The sequence below is a fragment of the Pelecanus crispus genome, chromosome 5 (genome assembly GCF_030463565.1).
Source record: "Pelecanus crispus isolate bPelCri1 chromosome 5, bPelCri1.pri, whole genome shotgun sequence".
Lineage (NCBI taxonomy): Eukaryota > Metazoa > Chordata > Aves > Pelecaniformes > Pelecanidae > Pelecanus > Pelecanus crispus.
This window is the reverse complement of record NC_134647.1, coordinates 65465169-65488806: the sequence shown is the minus strand read 5'-3', so window position 1 is coordinate 65488806 and position 23638 is coordinate 65465169. Positions and strand designations below refer to the sequence as shown.

Genomic DNA, 23638 nt, shown 5'->3' with positions numbered 1-23638 from the left:
GTGGAGGACTCTGAACCATCCAAACTGTCTAGGGCACAGTTTGGAAGGCCAGTAAGAAATGAATTACAATAGTCAATAAGGGATATAATTATGGAAGTAGGTTCTTCTGACATTTACATTTTGCTAACTGTCAAATGTTATTTATGAAATGTGCTATTGTTTCCCTTTTGAAGTATCATAAGACTATAAATACCTTGTAAGAGGAATACGCAGGGTTTTTAAGTCCTGTACTCTGCCATATTCTAATTAGATACATTTATTGCATGTAGAACAGTAAATGCCATGTGTTACTATTCATATTTACAAGTAGAAAGATGGGAAACTGCCAAGCAACAGGGCAAGACTCCCAGTTGGCCAGAGGGATCTTTCGCAGGCAGAAGCTGCAGACAATGCATACAATTCCCGTAACACATAAGAAAGGCCACAGGTGTCACAATTTTCAAATGTACATGCAAAATTTGACTTTGCTGTTTTTCAGCATGCTCTTTATTGTTATTACATAATATTTGTATCACTGCAGTCCTCAGAAGTCCTCAGCATGGTGCAAGACACAACATTTCTTACAAAAAGTTCCTATAAACAGATATCTGATAAAAAAAAAAAGAATAAGAAGGTAATCCCAGAGAGTTTATACTTTAATTCCAACTATTGAAAGCTAAGGGCCAGATGCCCCTTGGAACATCTCTGAGATGCATGACCAGGGTAGCTGCTCCTCATAAACCCTTGGCCATGAAGAAGTCGTTCATTGACTGCCCTGGCAGATGTCCTCCATTGCTCCTCCACCCCTTCCTCCCAGGTGAGTACACTGCGGGTGGCTCATCCCTGAAATGGCAGGCTGACACAGCAGAAGGCATGGTTGGTTTGACCTGTGCAACCTTTCCCCAAGGCACACCTCTGCAAGGCCACAACAGAAACGACAGCCAGCCAGAAGAATGATTTCATGAGCTGGATGTACAAGCCACTAGATGGTCTGTCCTCATTCCAAGCGAATGACAAGAGGGTGACTGCAAGAGGAAGCACAGATCTTCATGACAGGCTGTGATCACAGGGTACCAGCAGTCTCAGCACCATTGAATTTAACAACTTTCTAGTACAGGAGCGTTTTAAGGAGGGATTTGAAGAAAAAACAAAGGCGTACTGCATGAATATGTGCAAATAATTCCTTGAAAGTATGATGGGCAGGACGGGAAGAGGCTCAGAGTCATTTATTTGAAAACTGAATAAAAGAATGATGGAAGTTGGTACTGTGGAATGACTCCTTGAAAGTGGATGAAGAGTAAAGACAGCCATGAAGAGCCTGGCAATAAAACAGTTAGACTATAGGTTGATAAAACAGAGAAGGCAGATTCAGCATAGGAATACAAAGAGAAGTGTGACATGATTGAAAGAATAAACTGAGACAGCAATCTTGGCAGTCACAACGGATTTCAAAAATAAAAGTCACATTTGTCAAGGACAAAGAAAAGGATAACAATTGAGACACAAGATGAAGAGAGGCAGGACTGTGTTTTAACTGTAAGCATGACAATAAATGCTGTATTTCTGTGCAGTTAAGAAGAATCTGCAAGATCTGGAGTTACCCTGGATGTGACAATCGAAAAAAGGTTGCTGAGTTTACAGGGCTGAATAATAGATGATGCTGATATTTTCCTCAGCACTCTGAAAAGGAGGTCAGAGAAATACCTTTGGGAGTCAGGATTAAAAGGCCTGGTTTAGCCACATTAAGCTTGAACTGTTAGCTAAATGTGTAATGAGAGGGCTGGAGAGACAGGTCAAGATTTGAACAGAAGGAGACAGGGCTGGCATCATTTGGTTTGACACAATAATGAAATTTATATTTGCAAATGAAGTAACTCTGATAAAAAGCATAGCAGAAAAAGAAAAACAGATCAAGGACAGAGAGCACCCAGGAAATCCCAGATGAAAACTGCAGGAAAGAGATAGACACATTAGAAACACAGGGGTAAAATCCAGAGATGAGAGTCAGGGAGGCCAGGAAGAAGACTTTATTCAAAATTAGCTGATAAATTAATGATGCTAATGAAGTGCTCCACCTGAGATCAGACATGAAGAGGAACTTTGGGAAGATCAGTTTCAAAGAAATGACAAAATCCACCTCTGGGAGCTTCTGGCCTGGAGCTGGAAGAAGCCCCAGGCAGGGACTATTAACAATCTCCTGGCCAATACCGTGCTCTGGCAAACACAAGAATTCAATGAACTAGTTACACCATCTCTCCTGCGCACTGCAGAGCGAGTAGAGAGCAGATAGAATTAATTCCTTCTTTTATTTCTATTTTTAAATATTCAAAGATGCTCAGTGATAGAGACTTGACAGTTTGACATTTCATCTGCTCCAGCACATGTGCTTCAAAGAATAACTACAGATCCATAATCGTACCTCGATTTCTGGTCAAAGATGCCAGAACCAACAGATTTCCAGTACAGTCAAGAAGTACCTTTGGTACATTTTAAATGAGGTATCTTCTGCCAACAGTGAGAATTTTAGTCTTGCTAAAATTTTCTTTCAGCCAAGTTTAGCTGTCCTGTTAGCAATCTTTCAGCGTAATTAACACTATCATTCACATCAAATGGAGCAAATCCAGAGGTTATCAGCACAAACCTGATAAAGTCTCAGAACAACCTGGAAAACGCTTTATAGAAGCCTTAGCAACAAATTTGAAAAATCTGTGCATGAGAAGGTCAAAAGAGCTTAAAAGGTCAGGAAGGTGGGCAAGATATAGACATCTAAAACAGTGGCTGGATGATCTCACAGCCATAATGCTATCTCACTAGAAGAGAACAATCTGAGGCCAGCAGGATTATAACCACCCACTACAGATGTTATTTATTTAGACATCATTAAGAGTTAAAGCAGAAGCACAATCATGAGTTCTGTGGCCAGCATGAAAAGGCAAATTAATTTTTTTGTACAAAATGCTACAGGTAAGGTCTGGTCCCCCTTCCATGCAACAGGGAGGTACTATTCACCGAGTAACACCTTCTCACCTAGGTAAATCCTGCTCTGCATGAGAGTCCTATAATCCTCCTCAAAGATAATAAAGGTTAGAGCGAGGGATGGATAATGAGAATGAGAATAGATAGTCAAGTTGATATATATATATATATATTTATATATACAGTTTTCTTCCTGGGCTTCATACTGACAGCCTGAAGAAAAAGGCTACAAATTAAATTCATAAAACATGAGTAACACACTGCAATACTTCTCTGCAATAGTGTAACCCAATCAGACATTTACAGTATTCCTAGAAATCATACAAAACCACAGGCTGTGCCAAGCCCTGTGTTTAGATAAAGATATGGGTCAACATCTCTGAAAGACTAGCCAATCCCTCCAAAGTGTGTAATAGATAATGCAAATGAAACTCACTTTTAGGGTGCTGCATAGGACAAAAAAAGAAAAATTGGTGAAATGGCTATCATCTTCCTAAACTGGGTTACAATCCATCTGTTTAGGGTATTTCTCACAAAGAAACAAGATACTGATACAGGTCTACCATGTTTTTTGGACAACTGTAGAGTCTAGATAAATACTTCATCTATAACAATAGCTCATATAGATATATATTGCAGTATATTCTGGCAATTAGCATATCCACGAGCTGATACAAAAGTTATTTTGTATATACAAAAGTATTTTGTATAAATACAAAAAATTATTTAACAGAAATAATTCTTTACTTAAAGCCAAATAGTAATTTTTTGCTTTCATCATGTTTCTTTTTCACAGTGTCTGGGTTTTCCATTAAAGTCAACAGGATTTTGCAATTAGAAAGCACATGGGTTTAAAAGTATACCTCATTACACAAAATGTAGGAGAAAATGGTTTCCCAAGCATTTTATGGAATTTAATTATTATTTTTAAATAATTTTTTTGAAAGTAACCTACAGTAAACAAAGATTTATTGTTACATAAATAAACAATGAGACAATTACAGCCTTTTTATGGAGACCGTATTAGTCATGCACATCTAATGAAGCATTACTAAGCTATCACAGGGAGATAGGCTGATGGGTGTGATTAACAAAATAACACTCATAAATAGCTAATGAACAATGATGGTCCTTTAAAATTTTGCATATCCTGCTATATTGAGAGTTATGTTTTTTGTCTCTTTCTAAGGAACACATTAACCACTAAGTTCCACCCTGAAAAGGATAGTATTAAATAGCACAATGCAACTATTTGCATTTTTGCCTTCTATAGACCATGCTTTTGAAAATAGAAAGGAACTCTCATGAAAGTCTACTAATGAAGAACACATTTCAGCTTGTGTCGTACTGTGTTTGAAAGATGACATCTTGAGATGTCACCAGGGCGCAGGGAGAATATAACAGAACAAATGATCAAAAATTATTTTCATAGAATATGCAGCCACGAAATTACTGAAGTGGCATTAGGTAGGAAAAATCTGGGTTTAGTAACAATTGTGGTAGATTTTTGATGTTAAAAAAAAATGTAATTCCTTCAGATGAGGTATATATTTGGCAAACATCTTCTGGAGAAGGCAAGTAGGATGAATGGCCAACATATGACAGTAGACAAGACAGGTACATTTATAAGAAAAAATAGGGTCAAAACCCATGTGTAATGACAATTTTTGGCATACAACAGGAGAACATCCTGTTAGTCAAACTAATTACAACTTTAGAATATACATCTATTGTTGGGACTTCAACAGCAGAACAATTTGTGTTGTTCTGCCCATGTGAACAGGCTCCTCCAGCAGATGAGTCTATGTAACAGTATATGCAAGCTACGGGCTTGCAGGGTGAACTCTGCCTAGCAGGGCCCTTCCTATCATGTTCTAAATACATTGACAAGTATTTGAAAAGTGGTATGAAGGGACCCATTTAGATTAAACCATGGAATAGCACGATTAAATATAACTGAGGACTGTTATTATTTCTAGTGCTATAGATGAACTAAATTGTATTGCATCTACAGTGCAAACTCATAGCAAATCCTTCTTGTATTTTTCTTAGTGAGATAAATTCTTCCCAAACGATATTCCACCTTCAACCTAATCTCCTTCATGGATAAATTTACTCAAAGGGCAGAATTCCTGATGGCTGGAATAATAGCATTATTAAAATCAATATTTTTTGTATTAGGTCTGGAACATATGAGAGAGCTATAAAGTACAGGGGAAAAAACCTTGCTTATCATTTTCAGTAGTAACCCAACCACAGCCCTTCATCTGTAATGAATTATGGAGCAATTCCCCTAAATCATCTGTATGAAGTCAGCTATGACACTGCCAATTTAAAAAAAATTTGCTAGTTTTGAGCTACAAATTGATTTTTTATTGTGATAAATTAAAATCCAATAGTAGCCTACAAGATACTAAATGCACAGAAGCCTACATTTTTTCAGATTATTTTTTATATTTTCTATCACATCAGACTGCCATTGTGGCAGACACGACAGCAGTAGCCAATGATAAAAATTAAGAAAGAACATTCCAGAGACGTAAATAACTTTTCCAAATAAACAACAAATAAACACTGTGCCCTAAAATATCCATTTGGGAATCCCAAAACTGCAAAAATACAACTAAAGAGAAAGCATTGTGGTGGACAGGGAAGGCAGTTAAAGAAGGAGAAAGCAAATGCAGGATTATCCAAGCTACTCCCTGTTAAGGGCATATTTTCTTCCCTGTTGCATGAATGTGAATGTCAGTCTCCAAACTTTGTAGGCTCTTAAGTTTAACACTGATACCAGAAGATCTGTGTGAGCAAGCTACAAACTTTTTGCTGCACCCTTCCCTTCTGTCCCACCAAGAGAGCCAGGCTGAGCAATCATACATCCCCAGTTTTGCCAGCTTGTGGGATTTTCTCTATTGCTTCTAAATCAAGAATGGGATTATCAGTGTCCTGCATTGCCTAACTGTATCATCCTTATTTTGCTTAATAGGAGGCTCCACACGATAGCAGTAATGCAGCTTTCTTTGTGGGTGACTTTAGCACACAGACGTCTATGTGAGACTACACAGAGAGAATCATTTACTACTACGACAGCTGATATCTCTTAGCATTACACCAGGACGAGCCAAAGCCGTATGGATGAGACACAGTGCATCACCCCTAAATATTTGTCTCTTGTGCTTTGGACACACCTTGCCTCAGTAGTGCTCCTGCAGGCTCACAGAGCCCAGAGACACTGTCGGGGTCTGTCCGTGACCCGATGCTGACGTTACCCAGTGTACGTCAGACACTGGGATTGTATGTGACTACCAGCAGGAATGGGAATGAGATGACAACTGCAGGTTGACAAAGCAGAGACAGGCTAGATGAGAGAGACTATGAGAGTGGGTCAAGGATGTAAAACCGGGACACAGAGAGACCCAAGCTGGGGAAAAAGCTGAAGGGATGGTGGCTGTGAAGAACCAACAGAGGAGTTAATGCACCCCTGCTTCAAAAGCTTGGCATGGAAAGTATGATTCTCCTGCTTTCAAAAAACCACTTAAAAAACTGATGTCAAAAGCTCCCCACATCCCTCTGTCACAGTCCTGTTTCGAGAAGGGCAACTCAATACTCCTTTCCATCACTCTGGCAGCTCGGGGGCAGACATCTGAAAGGTGGATTTAAAGGTTTCAGTCTAAGCCTCAGTGAGTAAAGTGAAAGGGTTACTCTAAGGATGATATAGTTATGTCAGATTTAGAGTATAGGGTGTCAAAGTTATGAAATGAAGGAGACTTGTTCTCATATCCCTCCCTCACTAGTTGCAGACAGGAGAGTGTGCAGGACACTGCAGGAAAAGCAATTTGGCGAAACCACACCTTTGTTTCTAAATGCATCCCCGTCTTAATCTTTATTTTATGAAAATAAATCCTATGTTTGTCAAACATTCAGAGACAAGTAGCACAGGACAAGTCTCTCTCCTTTTTTTTTATTTTGCCAAGAAAAGGCTTTAGTCTCAGGTAAGTAACTGTGGCCTCAGTACAATTTGCAGAGTGCATGGCAAGGCAGTATGCTGCACACTGAAGAAAAGAAAACAAAATATTACCATATTGTTCAGTGTATTACACTCTGTTCTGCACACTGAATGAAGCTGGTATTCTCTGGCCAAAAAAAGGTGTGTCATCGCATAGTGAAATACTACCCTCATGTCTATTTATTAGAGGACCCAACCATGACTGCACTGGCAGCCCTAATCCTGACATTTCCTATCTTCTGAACACAAGCTGTAACCTCAGCAATGTTCTCTTAAACACTGCTTTTGTATGAATACTTTACACAACACATTCCAAATGAGCTTTTCATTACTAACTACTTGTATTATGTATCAGTGAGCTCAATGACATTGATTTTCTAATAATATAAATTAACTGGCAAAGATAATTTCATCTATCATCAGTAGGGTTTTATTTCTGGCATCATGTTAAATAGTTAATCTTCCAAAAGATTAAATCAAGAGCTTTTTAAAATTCAAGGCAGAGCTTAAACTGCTGTAAAAAATCTTCTTAATTAGGATTAAAACAGTTTGTGTGTTGTTGTTTTCTAAGTAGTATAATGTTTTGCTTAGGTTTCTTCTTTCAGAGCAATTTAAAAAATCAAACATGATATTGCTGTGGCAAAAGCTGCGTAAGGCATGGAAGTCTCCTGCAACTTCCTTGACCAGATGCTACCGGATGAGTTGCTGCTTGGCAACCTCAAACAGCAACCTCAAACTTTTCAATATCTTTTACCTTCAGTTCCATACAATGCATACTTTTCCTACCATTGATGATACAAAAGCACTGATTGTTATGGTTACTGCATATCTGACAGAAGACAGTCACTGCTGTTAATAGGAGTATATCGCATTATGGTGACTACAACTACGCTGATCGGTAATTATGGAACTGACAGAAATTCTTTAGGATTCCTCTGGGACATCTTCAGGGCAATCCCAGCTAAGCATGTGCTGCTCCCAGGAGCTCCCCAGCTCCCAGTGCCCTTCCTTTTCTCTATCTCAGGCTTGGGGAAAACAAGCTTCACTCTCCTGGGGTTGTCCACAGCTCCCTGTTCCAGCTTGTTTTCTTCCCCTCAGCTTCCCATGACACAAAGGGCCCAGTCCAAGACAATTCTGGACTCTAATCCTAATCTCTTGTCATTAGACTCTCAAAAGTCACTTGGTACTGCTGAGGGGTCTTAAGCAGCATCCAGACGACTGGTGCAGTTGGGCCCAGGCTGGATGAGAAAACCCATATGGGCACAGACACCAGTCTGTACCATGGCCTGCTAAAGCCACCTGCAAACAGTGGGCTGGTTATTTCCAAGAAACAATTTTTTATCTGGCAGAAGGAAAACAAATCCCTTCTTGCCACTTTCTGGATTCAGAGCTGGGAGTGTTTATGCACGTAAGGAGCACCTGTGTACTCCAGTAAGTGCTTCTGCAGAAGCATCCAGGACAAGGCTTTACAATAAACCACATCCCCATGCTACACTTCACACCTCAGTCAGCTAATGGCTTGCTCTGATACACAGTAACCTTTTATCAAACTTGTTGGACACTTACACTGGTGAGATATTACTGCCCAGCCAGGATGCTTTTAAAGAAACACCCATGGAAAGATTCAATTTTGTTCCATCACATGATTATTTTACTTACCCCTGTCTTTTCATCGAAGATTTTGATTCCCCCAAAGGAGACTGTTAAGAAGATTTTTTGTTTATGTTCTCCTTTCGAACGAGCCGCAGCAACAATTCCCTATTGAAATAAAGAACAGTTTTGCTGGTTTCATTACTCTTCTAGGTGCCACAGCAGAACACAAAGATTTGCTTGTGGACAATTCACCACTTTTCTAGGAAAACTTACGGGCTTTCCAGAACAGTCCCCCTCTTACTTCTGCCTTCCTCCCTTTTTCCAGGGTACTACATCTCTTTACACTACCCAGAGAGCATTTCAAATGTGCTCTCACTTCCAACCCCTGCACCAGCTAATCCTCCATGAAATTTGTTTTCATGGAAGCTGAAGGTCATTTCTAGCACACTTTTCCCAGCTGTAAGCTGTTTTGTATTCTTTTTTTAAAGGGGGCGGGGGGGGGGAAGCAGTGGAGGAAGAAAAAGCCAACAACTTCAGCTTACTTCATGGGCACACTTATCTGGAATAAGCAAAATCATACTACACCTCTGCTGTAAAAAACTGGTATTGAGGGTTAGATATTTCATAATATCAGGTAATATCAGGCTTTTACTTCTGAAGTCAACTTGCCGATATGCATTTCATGTATTATTTTCCCACAGCATAACTATAACAGTAACTTATATTTCCACCTTCTCAGGAGCCTGCCCTGACAAATAACACCGTACTAAGATCAAATGTAATCACTCACACTAGTAAATAAATAAAAATATTTAGCCTTTATCTGGTGCTCTGCAATTTCAATGTGTTTTAACAATGACTAGCTTATATTTTAAGACCTTCATGAGGTCATTGTTCTCATTACACAGACATGAAAATTAAAGGGAAAAATGGAGTAATTTGTCAAAAGTCACCCCAAAACTTTACGCCTGGCCTTAAGACTCATGTTGCTAGACACTAGGTTTCCAGAGCCCATAACTTCACACTATGCTGCCTTACATGCAAACATGAATTTCTAATGCTCCCTTCCCTTAATAGTTGTACTCATCTCACAACACTGTTTAGAACAATCTCGCCACTATGCGAACAGGTATCAGGCATATGGGAGATGCGGAAATGGTAATCCATGGAGGAGAGAGACAAAATGGCTTGTGCAGCAGAACAGTGACAATTCTCCCAAATTGCTTCTAGGAACTATGAAATGATGGGAGGGACCTGGGAGACAGTCCTGAAGGGCAAAGGGGTCCAGGAAGGCTGGGTGTTCTTCAAGAAGGACGTCTTAAAGGTGCAGGAGCCGTCTGTCCCCATATGCCGTAAGACAAACCAGTGGGGAAGATGCCCAGCCTGGCTGAACAGGGAGCTTTTGCTGGGACTCAGAGAAAAAAGGAGAGTTTAACACTTTTGGAAGAAGGGGCAGGCAACTCAAGAAGAGTACAGGGATGTCATTAGGTCACGCAGAGAGAAAATTAGAAAGGCAAAAGCCCAGCTAGAACTCAATCTGGCCACTGTTGTAAGAGATAATAAAAAATGTTTCTACAAATACATTAACAACAAAAAGAGAGCCAAGGAGAACCTCCATCCTTTATTGGATGGGGGGGGGTGGGGGGGGTGGGGCGGGGGGGGGTGGGGTGGGGTGGGGGGGTGGAAACATTGCCACCAAGTGTGAGGAAAAGGCTGAGGTACTTAATGCCACCTTTGCCTCAGTCTTTAATAGCCACACCAGGGTATTCAGCCCCCTGAGCTGGAAGACGGGGACGGGGAGCAGAATGAAGCTTCCATAATCCAAGAGGAAGCAGCTAATGACCTGCTATGCCACCTGGACACTCACAAGTCTATGGGGCCAGATGGAATCCACCCAAGACTACTGAGGGAGCTGGCAGAAGAGCTTGCCAAGCCACTCTCCATCATCTATCAGCAGTCCTGGTTAACAGGGGAGGTCCCTGATGACTGGAGGCTTGCCCATGTGACGCCCATCTACAAGAAGGGCCGGAAGGAGGACCCGGGAAACTACAGGCCTGTCAGCCTGACCTCAGTGCTGGGAAACATTAAGGAGCAGTTCATATTGAGTGAGCTCAACAGGCAAGTGCAGGTCAACCAGGGGATCAGACCCAGCCAGCATGGGTTCGTGAAACACAGGGACTGCTTGACCAACCTGATCTCCTTTTATGACCTGGTGACCCGCCTGGTGGATGAAGGAAAGGCTGTGGATGTCATCTACCTGGACTTCAGTAAAGCCTTTGACAACGTCTCCCACAGCATTCTCCTTGGGAAACGGGCAGCTCACGGCCTAGGCAGGTGTACTCTTCACTGGGCAAAAAACTGTCTGGATGGCCAAGCCCAGACAGTTGTGGTGAATAGAGTTAAGTCCAGTTGGCGACTGGTCACAAGTGGTGTTCCACAGGGCTCAGTTTTGGGGCCAGTCTTGTTTAATATCTTTATCAACGATCTGGATGAGGGGATTGAGTATGCCCTCAGTAAGTCTGCAGATGACACCAAATCGGGTGGGAGTGTCAATCTGCTCGAGGGCAGGAAGGCCCTGCAGAGGGACCTGGACAGGCTGGACCGATGGCCTGAGGCCAACTGTATGAGGTTCAACAAGGCCAAGTGCCGGGTCCTGCACTTCGGTCACAACAACCCCATGCAGCACTACAGGCTTGAGGAAGAGTGGCTGGAAAGCTGCCTGGCCGAAAAGGACCTGGGGGTGTTGGTTGACAGCCGGCTGAACATGAGCCAGCAGTGTGCCCAGATGGCCAAGAAGGCCAACAGCATCCTGGCTTGTATCAGGAATAGCGTGGCCAGCAGGGAAGTGATCGTCCCCTTGTACTTGGCACTGGTGAGGCTGCACCTGGAATACTGTGTCCAGTTTTGGGCCCCTCACTACAAGAAGGACATTGAGTTGCTGGAGCATGTTCAGAGAAGGGCAACGAAGCTGGTGAAGGGTCTAGGGAAGAGGTCTTATGAGGAGCAGCTCAGGGAACTGGGGTTGTTTAGTCTGGAGGAGGCTGAGGGGTGACCTTATCACTCTCTACAGCTACCTGAAAGGAGGTTGTAGTGAGGTGGGTGTTGGTCTCTTCTCCCAAGTAACTTGCGAAAGGACAAGAGGAAATGGGTTCAAGCTGCGCCAGGGGAGATTTAGATTGGATATTAGGAGAAATTTCTTTACTGAAAGAGTAGTCAAGCATTGGAACAGGCTGCCCAGAGAGGTGGTGGAGTCACCATCCCTGGTGGTGTTCAAAAAACATGTAGATGTGACACTTTGGGACACGGTTTAGTAGGTGTGGTGGTGCTGGGTTGACAGTTGGACTGATGATCTTAGAGGTCCTTTCCAACCTTAATGATTCCTAGTTTTACTTTCATTAAAAAATAATCCAGCCGCCAAGCCAGGAAACATGAAATTAATTATTACTATTACTGGTGGACTTGGTAGTGTTAGGTTAATGATTGGACTGGATGATCTTAAAGGTGTTTTCCAACCTAAACGATTCTATGATTCTATGATGAGGAATATCCAGTATACAATTAAAACAGATAGGAATATTGTGGCAGATGTGACAATCAACAGCGCACCTTTTAAGAATAGTTTTTGCTTGTTGTAAGATGTTCATAACTGGTTTGTAAATCATCTACCAGACCTTTGTTTTAGATTGTTGAACCGTAAGATGCATGTCACACTTTGCTGTTTATTCATGAACAACCACCTATTCCTCCTGGATCCTCAGGACTGGAAGCCTGCTAGTTGGTAGTGTAAAAGACGCTATTTAGTGATTTCTCCTCCTGAAAAAATTAGTAATGGGAAATCCATCAGCTCTCTTGGTAGAGTGTGGGTGAGAGGACTGGAAGGAAGAAAAATGGGAAAAAGACTGCAGAGAGTTTACTCCTAGACCTAGCTTGTAACCCTATAATGCACATGGGAAGCCAACAGCCAACACTGCACTCAAGAAAAGCACAATCTATCCTTCCTCCTCAACCACTCCAGCTCTTCCACATTTCCCAGGGCCACATAAAGGATGCTTCCTATAGAGAGCTCTTATGCTCTTTGAGGGTTGTAACAAAAGGTTGAGCCAGAGAGGTATGTCTAGCATGCTCCAGAAAGTCCACCTTCCTACACCACTCGTGCTTTCAGACTCTGTCTACTCTCTACGTTTGCAGTCTACTCAAAATCTGCTTTTATCACTGCTCCATATCTTTCCCAAAACTCTGGGGACTCCTCTTTATCTTCTCATGCTCTGTCCTCTCAGTGCACTGCCTCCTGATATTGTAACCCATCAATCCTGCCATTACAGGTGCAAGACATTATCATCCCAGTGAGGACACCAGTTCCCCCCTATATCTGCCTACCTCTCCCCCACAATGTCACTCACCCCTTCCTGTCTGTCCCAACAGGAGATAATGGTCAAAGGCAGGGCTGTAGTTGACCAGTACTGCCATATAATCTGATATACCATTTTCTTCATAGTGGTTTACCTCCTCTTTTGCATAATAAAAGAATTCAATTTGCAGATGTGTTGTTTATAATTTGTGGACAAATTGCAGTGGTGTCAATCATGAATAACTACTGAACTCGGAGATAATGTATTAAAATTAAACTGGAACACAAAATACCAGCCAGCAGTTCATGTAAAATTGACTGATTTCAATACATAATTAACCAGAGTGTGACTCAGTGTCATGAAAGGAGAATGAGTAAAAAAGTTCAAGCTGAAATTTGCTCCCCTTGACTCCATAGTATTAAACATTAAAAGTTTCACTGCACCTTGAGCTTCATCATGGAGTCTTGGCATAACTTGTCTCCTCGTGCAGCAGAAACCTCATCTATCCCAATCAGTTTTGCTTTGTATCGGACACCGTCACCTTTAAACCTCTTTATTAAAGTGGCTTCACTGCGATCCTGACCTGAAAAGACATAAGGGAAACAAGGAAATTTGCGTGAGTGCAAAGGAAAATAAACAAATAAATACTTGCACTTAAGTGGCAAATTAGATCTAATTCCTACCCTAACACCTAAACATGTGAACGTTTCAATAAAATTAGAAGAAAAGTACTAGTTCAATAAAACCTTTTGGCCTTACTACCTCAAATGAATTCACAGCGGAATTGTTGCCATACAAAATCTTCTGCATGAAATTTGCACACAAATTAGGTTTACAGAAATAAGACATAAGCCTGAATCAGACCTCACGGATCTGAAAACTTCTGATCTGTGTGGGTTGTTTTAATCCCAATACACTTGAGAATTCTTCATTTTGCAGACAAAACTCTAATAGAAACATGCTACAATTTCCTTGTATACCGACTTATCTAACTGTATCAGCAATATTTACACTATTACCATTTGAATGATGAAAAAACAGAATTGCTGCTCTTAAACCTCCACAAAAAGTACTGTCTTCTTGTTCTATTCTTTCTGCTTATAGATGTATACAGAAAAAACATAACCAGCAATGCTGGCTCTCACAGGCTCACCCTGAGAAGCTTAAAAAATGGCACAAGATGTTTCTTAATAAAAAAGCAATTGGGGATAAGATAGGACGGTACTGATAAGGACAATGTACATAAATTACAGCACTCAGACTAGCCTAAACCACACGACGATGACACTACAGCAATCCACGAAAAGGATAGTTTTGTCAGGAAGACTTTTTCCCTTGGTATCTGCAGAATAGTTTATTCTGTGTCTTAGCTGGAAGAAATATGTTAGTTAGGGAATCAGTCTTCCTAAAATTGATTAAAGATATATTTTGCAGCTGTCTGTGGAATTTCTTGCTAGGATCTCAAAAAAACAGCAGTGAACTGTAAATAATTGCAACCAAACAAGTAACTAAACAAACAACTTACAAGGCACAAAGAAGCAAGCAAAAATGTGAGATCTTGAAGAATTTGAAGTTTCCCGGACCCAACAGATTCCACCGGAAAACTTGCCTAAACATGCACTGATGCTGCTAAAATTTATACTGTTACCACCTAGGAACTCTAGTCACAGATTTCGCCCCATCCTTCTAGCTATTGTAAAATATGAACAAAGGGCTAGAGTCTGCTATAAATGAACCATAGGTAAGAATCTAGTATTAGACACCCATATTTTAGAATTTTCGCCCAAATTTTCTCCAAAGCTCATTCCTATTTGAAAAGTCAGATTAAAGCACAGAAAAAAATAATAAAATCTGCTTCTGTGCAGCTAGTTTTTGATAAATAGAAGTACAGAAGCTTTGGGGGGAAAAGCTATTTTGTTTTGCATTTCTATTAAAAGCACCTTTTTCAGCAGTCAACACTTGGGTCAACTTTGTCAGTGTTACACATCAATCAAGTGGATCAATAAACTAGGTTTAAAACTATGGAATTGGAATTTTTACAATACCATGATAGGAAAAACTAGAGAACATACACAACCAACGAAGAGTACTTCTAAATGAAGATACTCATTTGGTTCTCCTTCCTCGAGAGTACAGCACAGTCCATGCTATGAACTAATGATGGACTAAATGTATGTTAAAAAATAGAGCTATTTTAAGCTTATTGAGATCTTTGAGTGTGGTTGAGCACACAAATACTATTTCTTTCAATGAAAAATATCAGCTCATTTATAGCCCCTTAAAAATAAGGGAGCTGATTAAGTGTTGCTGTGATAGTTCAGTGGCCACCCAACTGTTTCCCTTGATTTGTTTTCACTCCTGCTCCCTCAAAAAGGATTAAACAGAGGGTTGAAACTTCATGCTCTTACATTATATTTAAAAAAAAAAAAAAATCTAATGAGACACAAATGATAAATCAGAAACTCGAAGTAGTGCTAATATTATTCCCCAGGGAAATGCCAAGGCAGATGTTGGCACTGTTAGCTAAAAACAATGAAAAAACATTTTCCACTTACAGCTCCAGAGTGGGGCAGGAGGGAGAACATCTGGAGAAACAACAAAGCACAACGATAACAGTGGACTTTTCCATATGTCTTTTATACTTGCAAAGATATCCTGTTGATTTGCAGTAAATAAAATCCAATTCCAACAGCTTTCTTACCAACAATTTTCAACCTTACGTCTTCGTTACAGCTGAAGGCAGCTGTTAGCTAATAGCATGAGCATGTAAGTGTTCAAGAGTGTTTCCTGGGTCCAAGTCATGACAGTGACCTTGCATTCATCAGTTATTTGAACATTCATGCTTATTCCAACCTCTGATCTATTTTGCTGCACGTAACTAAATCCCTGACATTAATAGCCCATTCAAACACAACTTATGGCTATGTTTGCTTATGCATAAGTCCCATGTCAATTATGACCCAGATTAAGTGGGACAAAGTGCTTTTGGGATAAATGACTGAGAAAAGTCATCAACCTGAAAATCATGTAGATATGTTAAACTGCGGTGGAAACTGCAAATTACAAATTCATCCGTAAAACCCTAGAGCATATGTCCCATGAAAAAGCATAGAAAATGCACACACACACTGCCCTATATTATAAATCAGCCATCTGCAATGGTTACCATTTCTCAGCATATATCCAGATCTCCCCCAATCTATGCTCATACTGTATTTCCAAATTTTGGTGCTGTAATCAGCACTGAAAAACTTTCTACCTGCTTGGAAAATTACCATATGACAAACAGTGTCAGTATGGTCGATTTTACAGCAGTCATGAGATGTGAGATTTATGTGGGGTGATACTTCATTTGCACACTGGACCCTTATAAGGCAGATAGTGCAGACTCTCATAGACATCTCATCATTAAAACAAAGAAGGTTTTTTTTTAATGACAGTTCTTGAACAAGATTCTTTCTGTGTTTGAAACCGCATAAATAATAGATGCCTGAATTACGAGGCTGTAATTCTTAAGCTTCGGAGGAGGGTGAGGGCTAACACTAAAACACCGCTAAACCAGAGAGCTGTGCCTGTGCCAGAAACCCGGCCAGGAAAGTTCTGCCTCTTTCTTGCCATGTAACAAGCGGAGTCAATCTTTTCTTCTTTGCAGCTCCTGCCTTTGTCAGTGGAGACCTGCTATCACGCTCGACTCTCCAGCCACCCCCTGCCACCACACCTGTTCAGTCCCAGCCTGTGGGAAGGAGGATTATCCTGGATGCGGGGCTGCACTTACTGCTGGAGCTCAGTTTTATTTGAGTAACGAGAAGCCACATCTTGGGGCTTTCATTCTCAGCTTGCCTTCCTCAAACTACAAATAACATCTCAAGGGCAGGAAGGGTAACATTCATAAACCAACTACGAAGATTTTATGGAAAACTGAAGTTTGAGGTCTCAAATCATTACTAGACCATAATCTACAGCAAAATTAGAAGCATGTGTTTAATGACAACTGTTTCTTTCCACAACACATATTTCCTGAGATCTCATTTTAGGATTTCTTAACTGCAAAGAAGACCACAGCTGCCAAAACCACAGCAGGTGAGCAGCTGATACAGTTGTCCACCGTACCCTGTGCAGGTAGGGATCTGCCAAGTGTTCTTCATCAGAGGACTAGCACCACTAAGTAATTCTAAAATGTTCCTAAATTAAATTTTTGTATTGAAGTTTTTTTTAACTACAAGACCAATGAGTATTTTCCAATGGTTTGCTCTAAAATGCTTTCATAAATATCTTTTCATAAGCAAAGAACTATCCTAAGCATTTGTTCGCAACTCAGCACAAGCACTTCACAATCCAAACTGGAACCATATTATCAACAAAACTAAGAACTATTTCTCATGCCCTGAACTGAGAAAGAATGCAAAAGCTAAAAATTCACTAACAACAACATCACACAAATTCAATTTAGAAAGGTGATCACTTTTAATTAGAAAATGTGCCGCTGTTGACACAGGCAAAGAAATGTTTTGTTTGCAGCATATAGATTTATAATCTTCAGAGGCCCTTAAAATGTAAATGTAAGAGTAATTATTTTATCTGCTTCTATAGATGTCACCATCCACCTTCAAGCCATATGTGTTCCAGCTGGAGCCACTGCTCCTGCATAAGTGGGAAAACATGATCTTTGCTTCTGAGTTGTGACATTGCACTTGAACTTCCACAGTCTTTTAAGAGAACAATAAATCCCCAGAGCCGAGTGATGCAATGTGCTTCTGAGCTTGCATCTAAAGTAGACAGAGGCTTACCATCATGATCAGCATTAAGGTATTTTATCCATCTCACTAAATATACTGTAAAACTAATAAACTAGGTTTTTAACACAGTCAATCATTTTTATTCGAGGCAATATACCTTAATTAAACTCAGATTCTGCAGAGCAAGCTAGAGACAGACCTGAACCCAAAACCCCAAGTACTCAACCCAAGTACCTCAAGTGCATTCAATCCCAAGATGTGACTGCTAAGCAGTCCAAGAGGAGCATAAGGTATTGTGGAACATCCAGGTCAAAGCAGCCCAAGCTGAGCACCAGAGGCGGGTGCTCGCCAGGCCATACCCATCAGCAGTGGTCACTGGAGCTGCTCAGGGGACATTACCCTTACAGCAGCCCTCCAGCTGCCGTTCAACCCTGACTTTGATGTCAAAAGGGAGAGCTAGCTGTGTTCGCATTAGGTGATCTGGCTCCAAGTAATGCTCTTAACTTTGCAGACTGAAGCTCGTGCAAGGTTTTCTTCCCAGGTACTGTGTATTTTGGTGAGTGTCTCAAGAAGACTTATCCTCACTCTTGGCATGAGTCAAGGATTACACTTGATTTCAGCTCTTAGCCCAATAGAGCACCAAGCTACTGTTGTATTAATACGCTAACATTTAGAGCAAATGCTGTTCATTCTCCCAGGCGATCTGTAAGTAAGCGTATTTCATAAACAGAAAAAGAAAACAAACCAAAGCATCACTGCAATAAGCACACTGTTGCTTTTTCTGTATGCTCTTATAACACACTATGCATTCTTCACAGCACCCGCTAATCTAAACCAATAGCCCTGGAAATGGCTATATCCTTTATTTAAATGTGTGAAGCCCCCAGGGCATAATCTGAATTTCTTGATTTTACGACTGTAAAATATATAACGATATTATCACCCAAGTCAATAACATGCTCCTGGCAATCAATTTGCTGAAGAATGACACACCACTGTCCTTTTTTTTTTTTTCCTTTTCTAACTAATAAACTGTCAAAGTTGTATCCATTACACATTCAAATTATAAACCTGAAATAACACCTCCTTATATCTCGCAGGGCTGAAAAACAATCACATACGCACTACGAAACAGGCTACATCTTCATGGGGACAATTAGCATTTTTATAGCACCAACGCAGTGGAAAATACAAAACACTGCAGTGCAGAATGACCTCTAAGATGCCGCACACACTGAAGACTAGTGAATTAATTACTAAGTGAAAGATATTTCCTGTTAGCTGTGCATATATATACCCCTATGTCCACATACATATGCATCCATAATTTTATTTATTTGCACATATGCATACACACATGGTGCACAGTTTCATTTGCTATCAATTATCTAAAGAAAATTCACAGTAATTTTCATCAACTACAGATTTCCCTGGGGGGCGGGGGGGGGGAAGTATGTAAGCAGGTGTAAAAGAGAAAATACTCATACATAATTATATATACTTTTCAGTACAGCAGCAACTAAACAGCAATTCAGGAAGGAATCATCAAAAGCTCAAACAGATCATTCTCCCTGATGGCACATTTTTCTCAATGGCTTCACAGAACTGCGAGTCCAATGCAGAGGGCTCAAAACTATCCGTCACGCAAAGGGACAGATCTTGATACCAAGGCCACTGCACCTTGGGAACGCAATTCTTTCTTCATAGGCGTAAAAAAGTTCAGTGCAGAATGCTTATTTGGGATCTTAAAACTAAAAAAACCCCACAAATTCCAGATAGTCCTGCTATCTGTTAATCTAATTTTTGAACTTTTTTGCTAGAGGTAGAAAACTTTGAGTTGCCAGGTCATGTGTTTGTCACCGTCTCTGTGAGCATGACTGCCCAAACCCACTGTGCTGCACCTTGAGATCTGACACAGAAAAAGAAACTCTTTTTCCTTTTTTAACGTAACGCTTTAGAAAACACATCATACTTAGAAAGCACATCATACCTAGCAGTATATGTGCACACAATTTAATTTTCCGTGTTATCACCAGCATTCTCTTCCTCTAACAATAATTGTCAAATGAGGTTCTTGCAATTAGCCAATTTTTTCATTTTTAACAACAGAGTTACATAAGGGCTTAATTTCAAGATCTATTCAGACTTTATTTAATCAATGAAGGCTAGTTCCTAGCAACTGAAAAAACCCTACTGATGTAGTGAAATGCACACTGTTTTGGGGGATGGTTTACAACCTTAAAAAGCATGTGTAAAACTTCAAAGGGAATAAATACCTCTTGCCTATATAGGATCTTATCAAAAACTCTTGGTTACAGTATTTGAATGCAACTTGAATGCAATGGGTGAAAACTTCTCCTTTCATCAACTGATAGGGAAACTCCTAAAAAGTCTGCAAGATGTGTTCTGGAGTGCTTTTAGCTTACCCAGCTAGAGATAACTTGCTGTAGAGTCAACAAGTGAACTGTATTGAGGTCTACTGTATTAACAAAGTGATATTGCTGTGGTACAAGTACATAAAACCTCAGCAAACTATCTTTTAAACCTCCTCCTGCCAAGAACCCTAACTCTTCCTATGAGCTGCCCTTGCCCAAGAGTGCCATCAGGAAGCAAGCATGTGAGCCTCCTAGCTCGAGGTGCTAGAGGGAGAACCTCCCTCTCATCCCACTGGTGCTTCAGTCCTCTTGGTGCCTCTGCTCAGAAAAAGGTAAAATGCCCCATTTTGACAGCAACATAAACATTTGTCTTGAATGCAAAGACTGAAAATATTTCTACAGAACATGATAAACCATTTAAAGAGGGGAAACAGAAACCACTCTGAAGGCTCAATGAACTTCTATTATGGTTAAATTTAAAAACATTACCTACAATTTTAAACACAGATAAGGGCTCTCCAGGAAAACTCAATCATCATTCAGACTATCATCTCAGCAGTACTTCCCAATTGTTCAGCACTGCTATTCACAGTAACTTCCAGCTGAGAGATTTTATGGCTTCTGGCATTATTAGCCTGTGAATTACTGTACTCGAAGACACCTACACATCCCCGCTCTTAGAACCAAGTTTCCTATGTAAGTAAATATGATGTTCCCATATTATTTGCTGTCTTTGATCAGAGCTTTATGAGCAGAGATGTCATTCACAAGGTGACAGCAATTGCACTTGCCAAGTTTTTATCTTAACACTTTGTACTCTACAGAAGTTAATATAAAACAAGATGTACATTTTACTGTCTCCCAAGCAAAATGGTTGCATGGACTAGATTATTTCTTTATAGTACAAAGAAGTATGTATGAGCATGTCAAGAGAAGAATTCAATTATTTACAAAGGCCTCAGTATAAAATAATGTTTGATTAAAATTTTGGACAAATCTCAGTGATGGAGAGTCTAGAGCAAGCACACGGGAGATGGCAGTGATTGAGCACATACGCTCCACGCGCAGATGACAAAGCACTCATTTTAGTTTTAGCCAGAAGGCTCACTGATCAATTTTATTTTCTTAGATGGTCTTTGAGATGACAGTATATGGACACATCCTCAGACACAGAAATGACCAAAAGCTGAATGTAATTAAACTGCCTTTCAGCCTCTATACCACACAAGTCTTCATAAATCTTTGAAAGCCATTTTGTAAGCTGCCTTTTACAGGCTGGATGCAGAAGCAGCTAAAATCCCAAATTCTACACTGATTTAAATTGAAATAAAAGACACTGCAATAAAAGTTCATTTTGGGGTACTAGCCTTGTTCAGCAAGCCCCCTGGAATGACCAAAAGTGAAACAAGGAAAACTTGGTGGTCCATTTTCTGCTGTTAGAGATTAAGAATAAAAACTATGTTTTTCTGGACAACTAGAGGGAAAGGGAGAGGACAGGTATCTGTGGAATCTTCTCTTTAAAAGGCAGAAGATAGTTTAGCAAACTTGCTCACCTAATGTTTCAAAGCTGGGGTAAATGTTTAAATCAAGCAGACATCAAAATGTCAAGTAAATAAAGCCCTTGGGAAATCAGGGTCATCAAACAGTTCATTCCTTACCCGCTTGCCTGGATATCAGTATAAAATTGGTGGTTTCTGAGACAAAATCAACTAAGAAAAGGTAATTGATTTTTACACTGATCCTTAATTGGCATTAATATGTGCACTGCATTTGGATGGGGTACGGTAAAAGCCCAGACACTTTGACAACCAAGGGACCCATTACAGCTGTACTAATATGCCCAAGCAAAACAGCCCTAATGGGGCAGCCGGTAGATACCATCTACTGCCAAAATTCTCCATAAAGGACTTCCAAAGCAGCAAGGAGAGGCCAGTCCAAATGGCGCTGCTAAATTACCCTAGAACGTGTCACTTCCCAACCAAATCTGAACTCATTGGGGAAGAGGAAAGTACATTAGAATTGCCCTTCCTTCCAAGCTCCACCATAGCACTGAGAAGCACCTTAAAGTAGCTTAAAAACTAGCCAACACTAGAAAAACTGATCATTTAAGGATGAGCATCTAAATAATTATTTTGGTTTGTGAACATGCAACAAGATTTGCAGAGCTGCTAAATTCTCCTGACTCTCTTTAATCCTACAAGAACTAAAAGTGCTCAGAACTTATTAAAAAAAAAAATCAAGCTGCTTTTATGTGTCCACCTATATCTGGGTTTAAGTATGTAGTTCTCAGGAACAATCTTAATTAGACTTTAACTAATCCAGGACACAGACATGCACGCACTTACACGCGGCGCCTCAAAGTCACGTTGAGACACACAAATTCACAATTTACACTTCAAAGCCTACAAATATATTCTGTTGATGAGTCTATCAAAGAGTTTAGTTTTTGTTATGTATAAAGAAAGAGAAAGGGTGGAGAATCAGTTCACTTCATACAAATGCCAAATTCTTGTGCTGCCCTAAGATAAATGTTAATTCTCTGTGACTATAAAAAGAGCAAGTTAAGAAAAGGTTATGCTCTGATTAACATTCCCAAATTTCTCACATGTTCAATAAAAGAAGAATCTTTCCATTCAAGATAACTAATTACAGACACTGAAGTCCCGAAAGAAAAGAGCAATAGCCCATAACAGCTAAAGCAGGAGGACAAAGCCATTCATTGATTTACACTTGCCCTCTCTTGTCAACACTCTGGTCTCCTACTGCACCAGTGCTGCATGCACACACTGAAATGGGACTGTGCACCACACTGGATGAAATCATGGCTGTGTGCTAGGGCCACATCAGGGCTGCAACACGTCGCCTTAAGCCATGCTCTTTAGAACTTTTATTTTGTTGAAGACTCATGCCAGTATTAGTTAAAACAGTTACAAAACTGATGCAGTAGATCACAACAGGCTGCATCATGCATCATGCTGCAACAGCAACTGCGTCAGTGATGTGACAGTGCAGCTGCAGAACCACCCTGCACCTTTCTTCCTACGGAATTATTGGCACTAACAATTATGTCTGGACTTATTAGTTGTTCTGATGCTGTTGGTATAAAATGCAGTTCTGGAATGTGCAGAACCATAAGTTTCTGGCTTAAAAAGCTGGCTCCAAGGCCATGGAATTAGAGGCAGCATGTGGCCTCAGAAGGGAATTATGTACCCACCTTACAAAGCCTATTCTCACGCAGAGAAAGGAAAAGAATGAAAATGACATGTTAAAACCGCACAGTAAATAGATTTGTAGAAATTATCCTATGATCATGTTAATTCAGTAAGAAAAGCAGCTGCTATTTATTTTCCACAGGCAAACGGAAATGCCAGTATTCACCACATGACAGTCAAAAAAACCCCAAACCGCTATTTCCCTGCTGAAGTTGTTCACATTTTGCTATCCGATGTTTCAGGAAGCAAATTATTTTCATTTTGGCCTCCCACTGCCTCTGCAACATCAGAGAATGTCTCTCCCTGTTGGAAAAACAATAGGAGGCAAAGAGGAAAGCAGTTTTTTTCCTGAGACTTTGGGCTAAAAACCACCATCAATTTCAAAATTACAACAGTGGCAAAGTGCTTCTTTCAA

General features: G+C 40.4%; 1 protein-coding gene across 4 annotated transcripts in view; it reads right to left on the bottom strand.

Moving 5' to 3' along the window:
• DAB1 (DAB adaptor protein 1) overlaps positions 1–23638 on the bottom strand; it is a 120198-nt gene that overhangs the window by 52535 nt on the left and 44025 nt on the right. For all 4 annotated transcript variants that reach the window (XM_075711239.1, XM_075711241.1, XM_075711242.1 and 1 more), the window contains exons 2-3: positions 13344–13483; positions 8618–8716 (exon numbers count right to left, since the gene is read on the bottom strand). In XM_075711239.1, coding sequence (XP_075567354.1) covers positions 8618–8716; positions 13344–13483 — 239 coding nt within the window. The remainder of the gene's footprint in view (positions 1–8617; positions 8717–13343; positions 13484–23638) is intronic.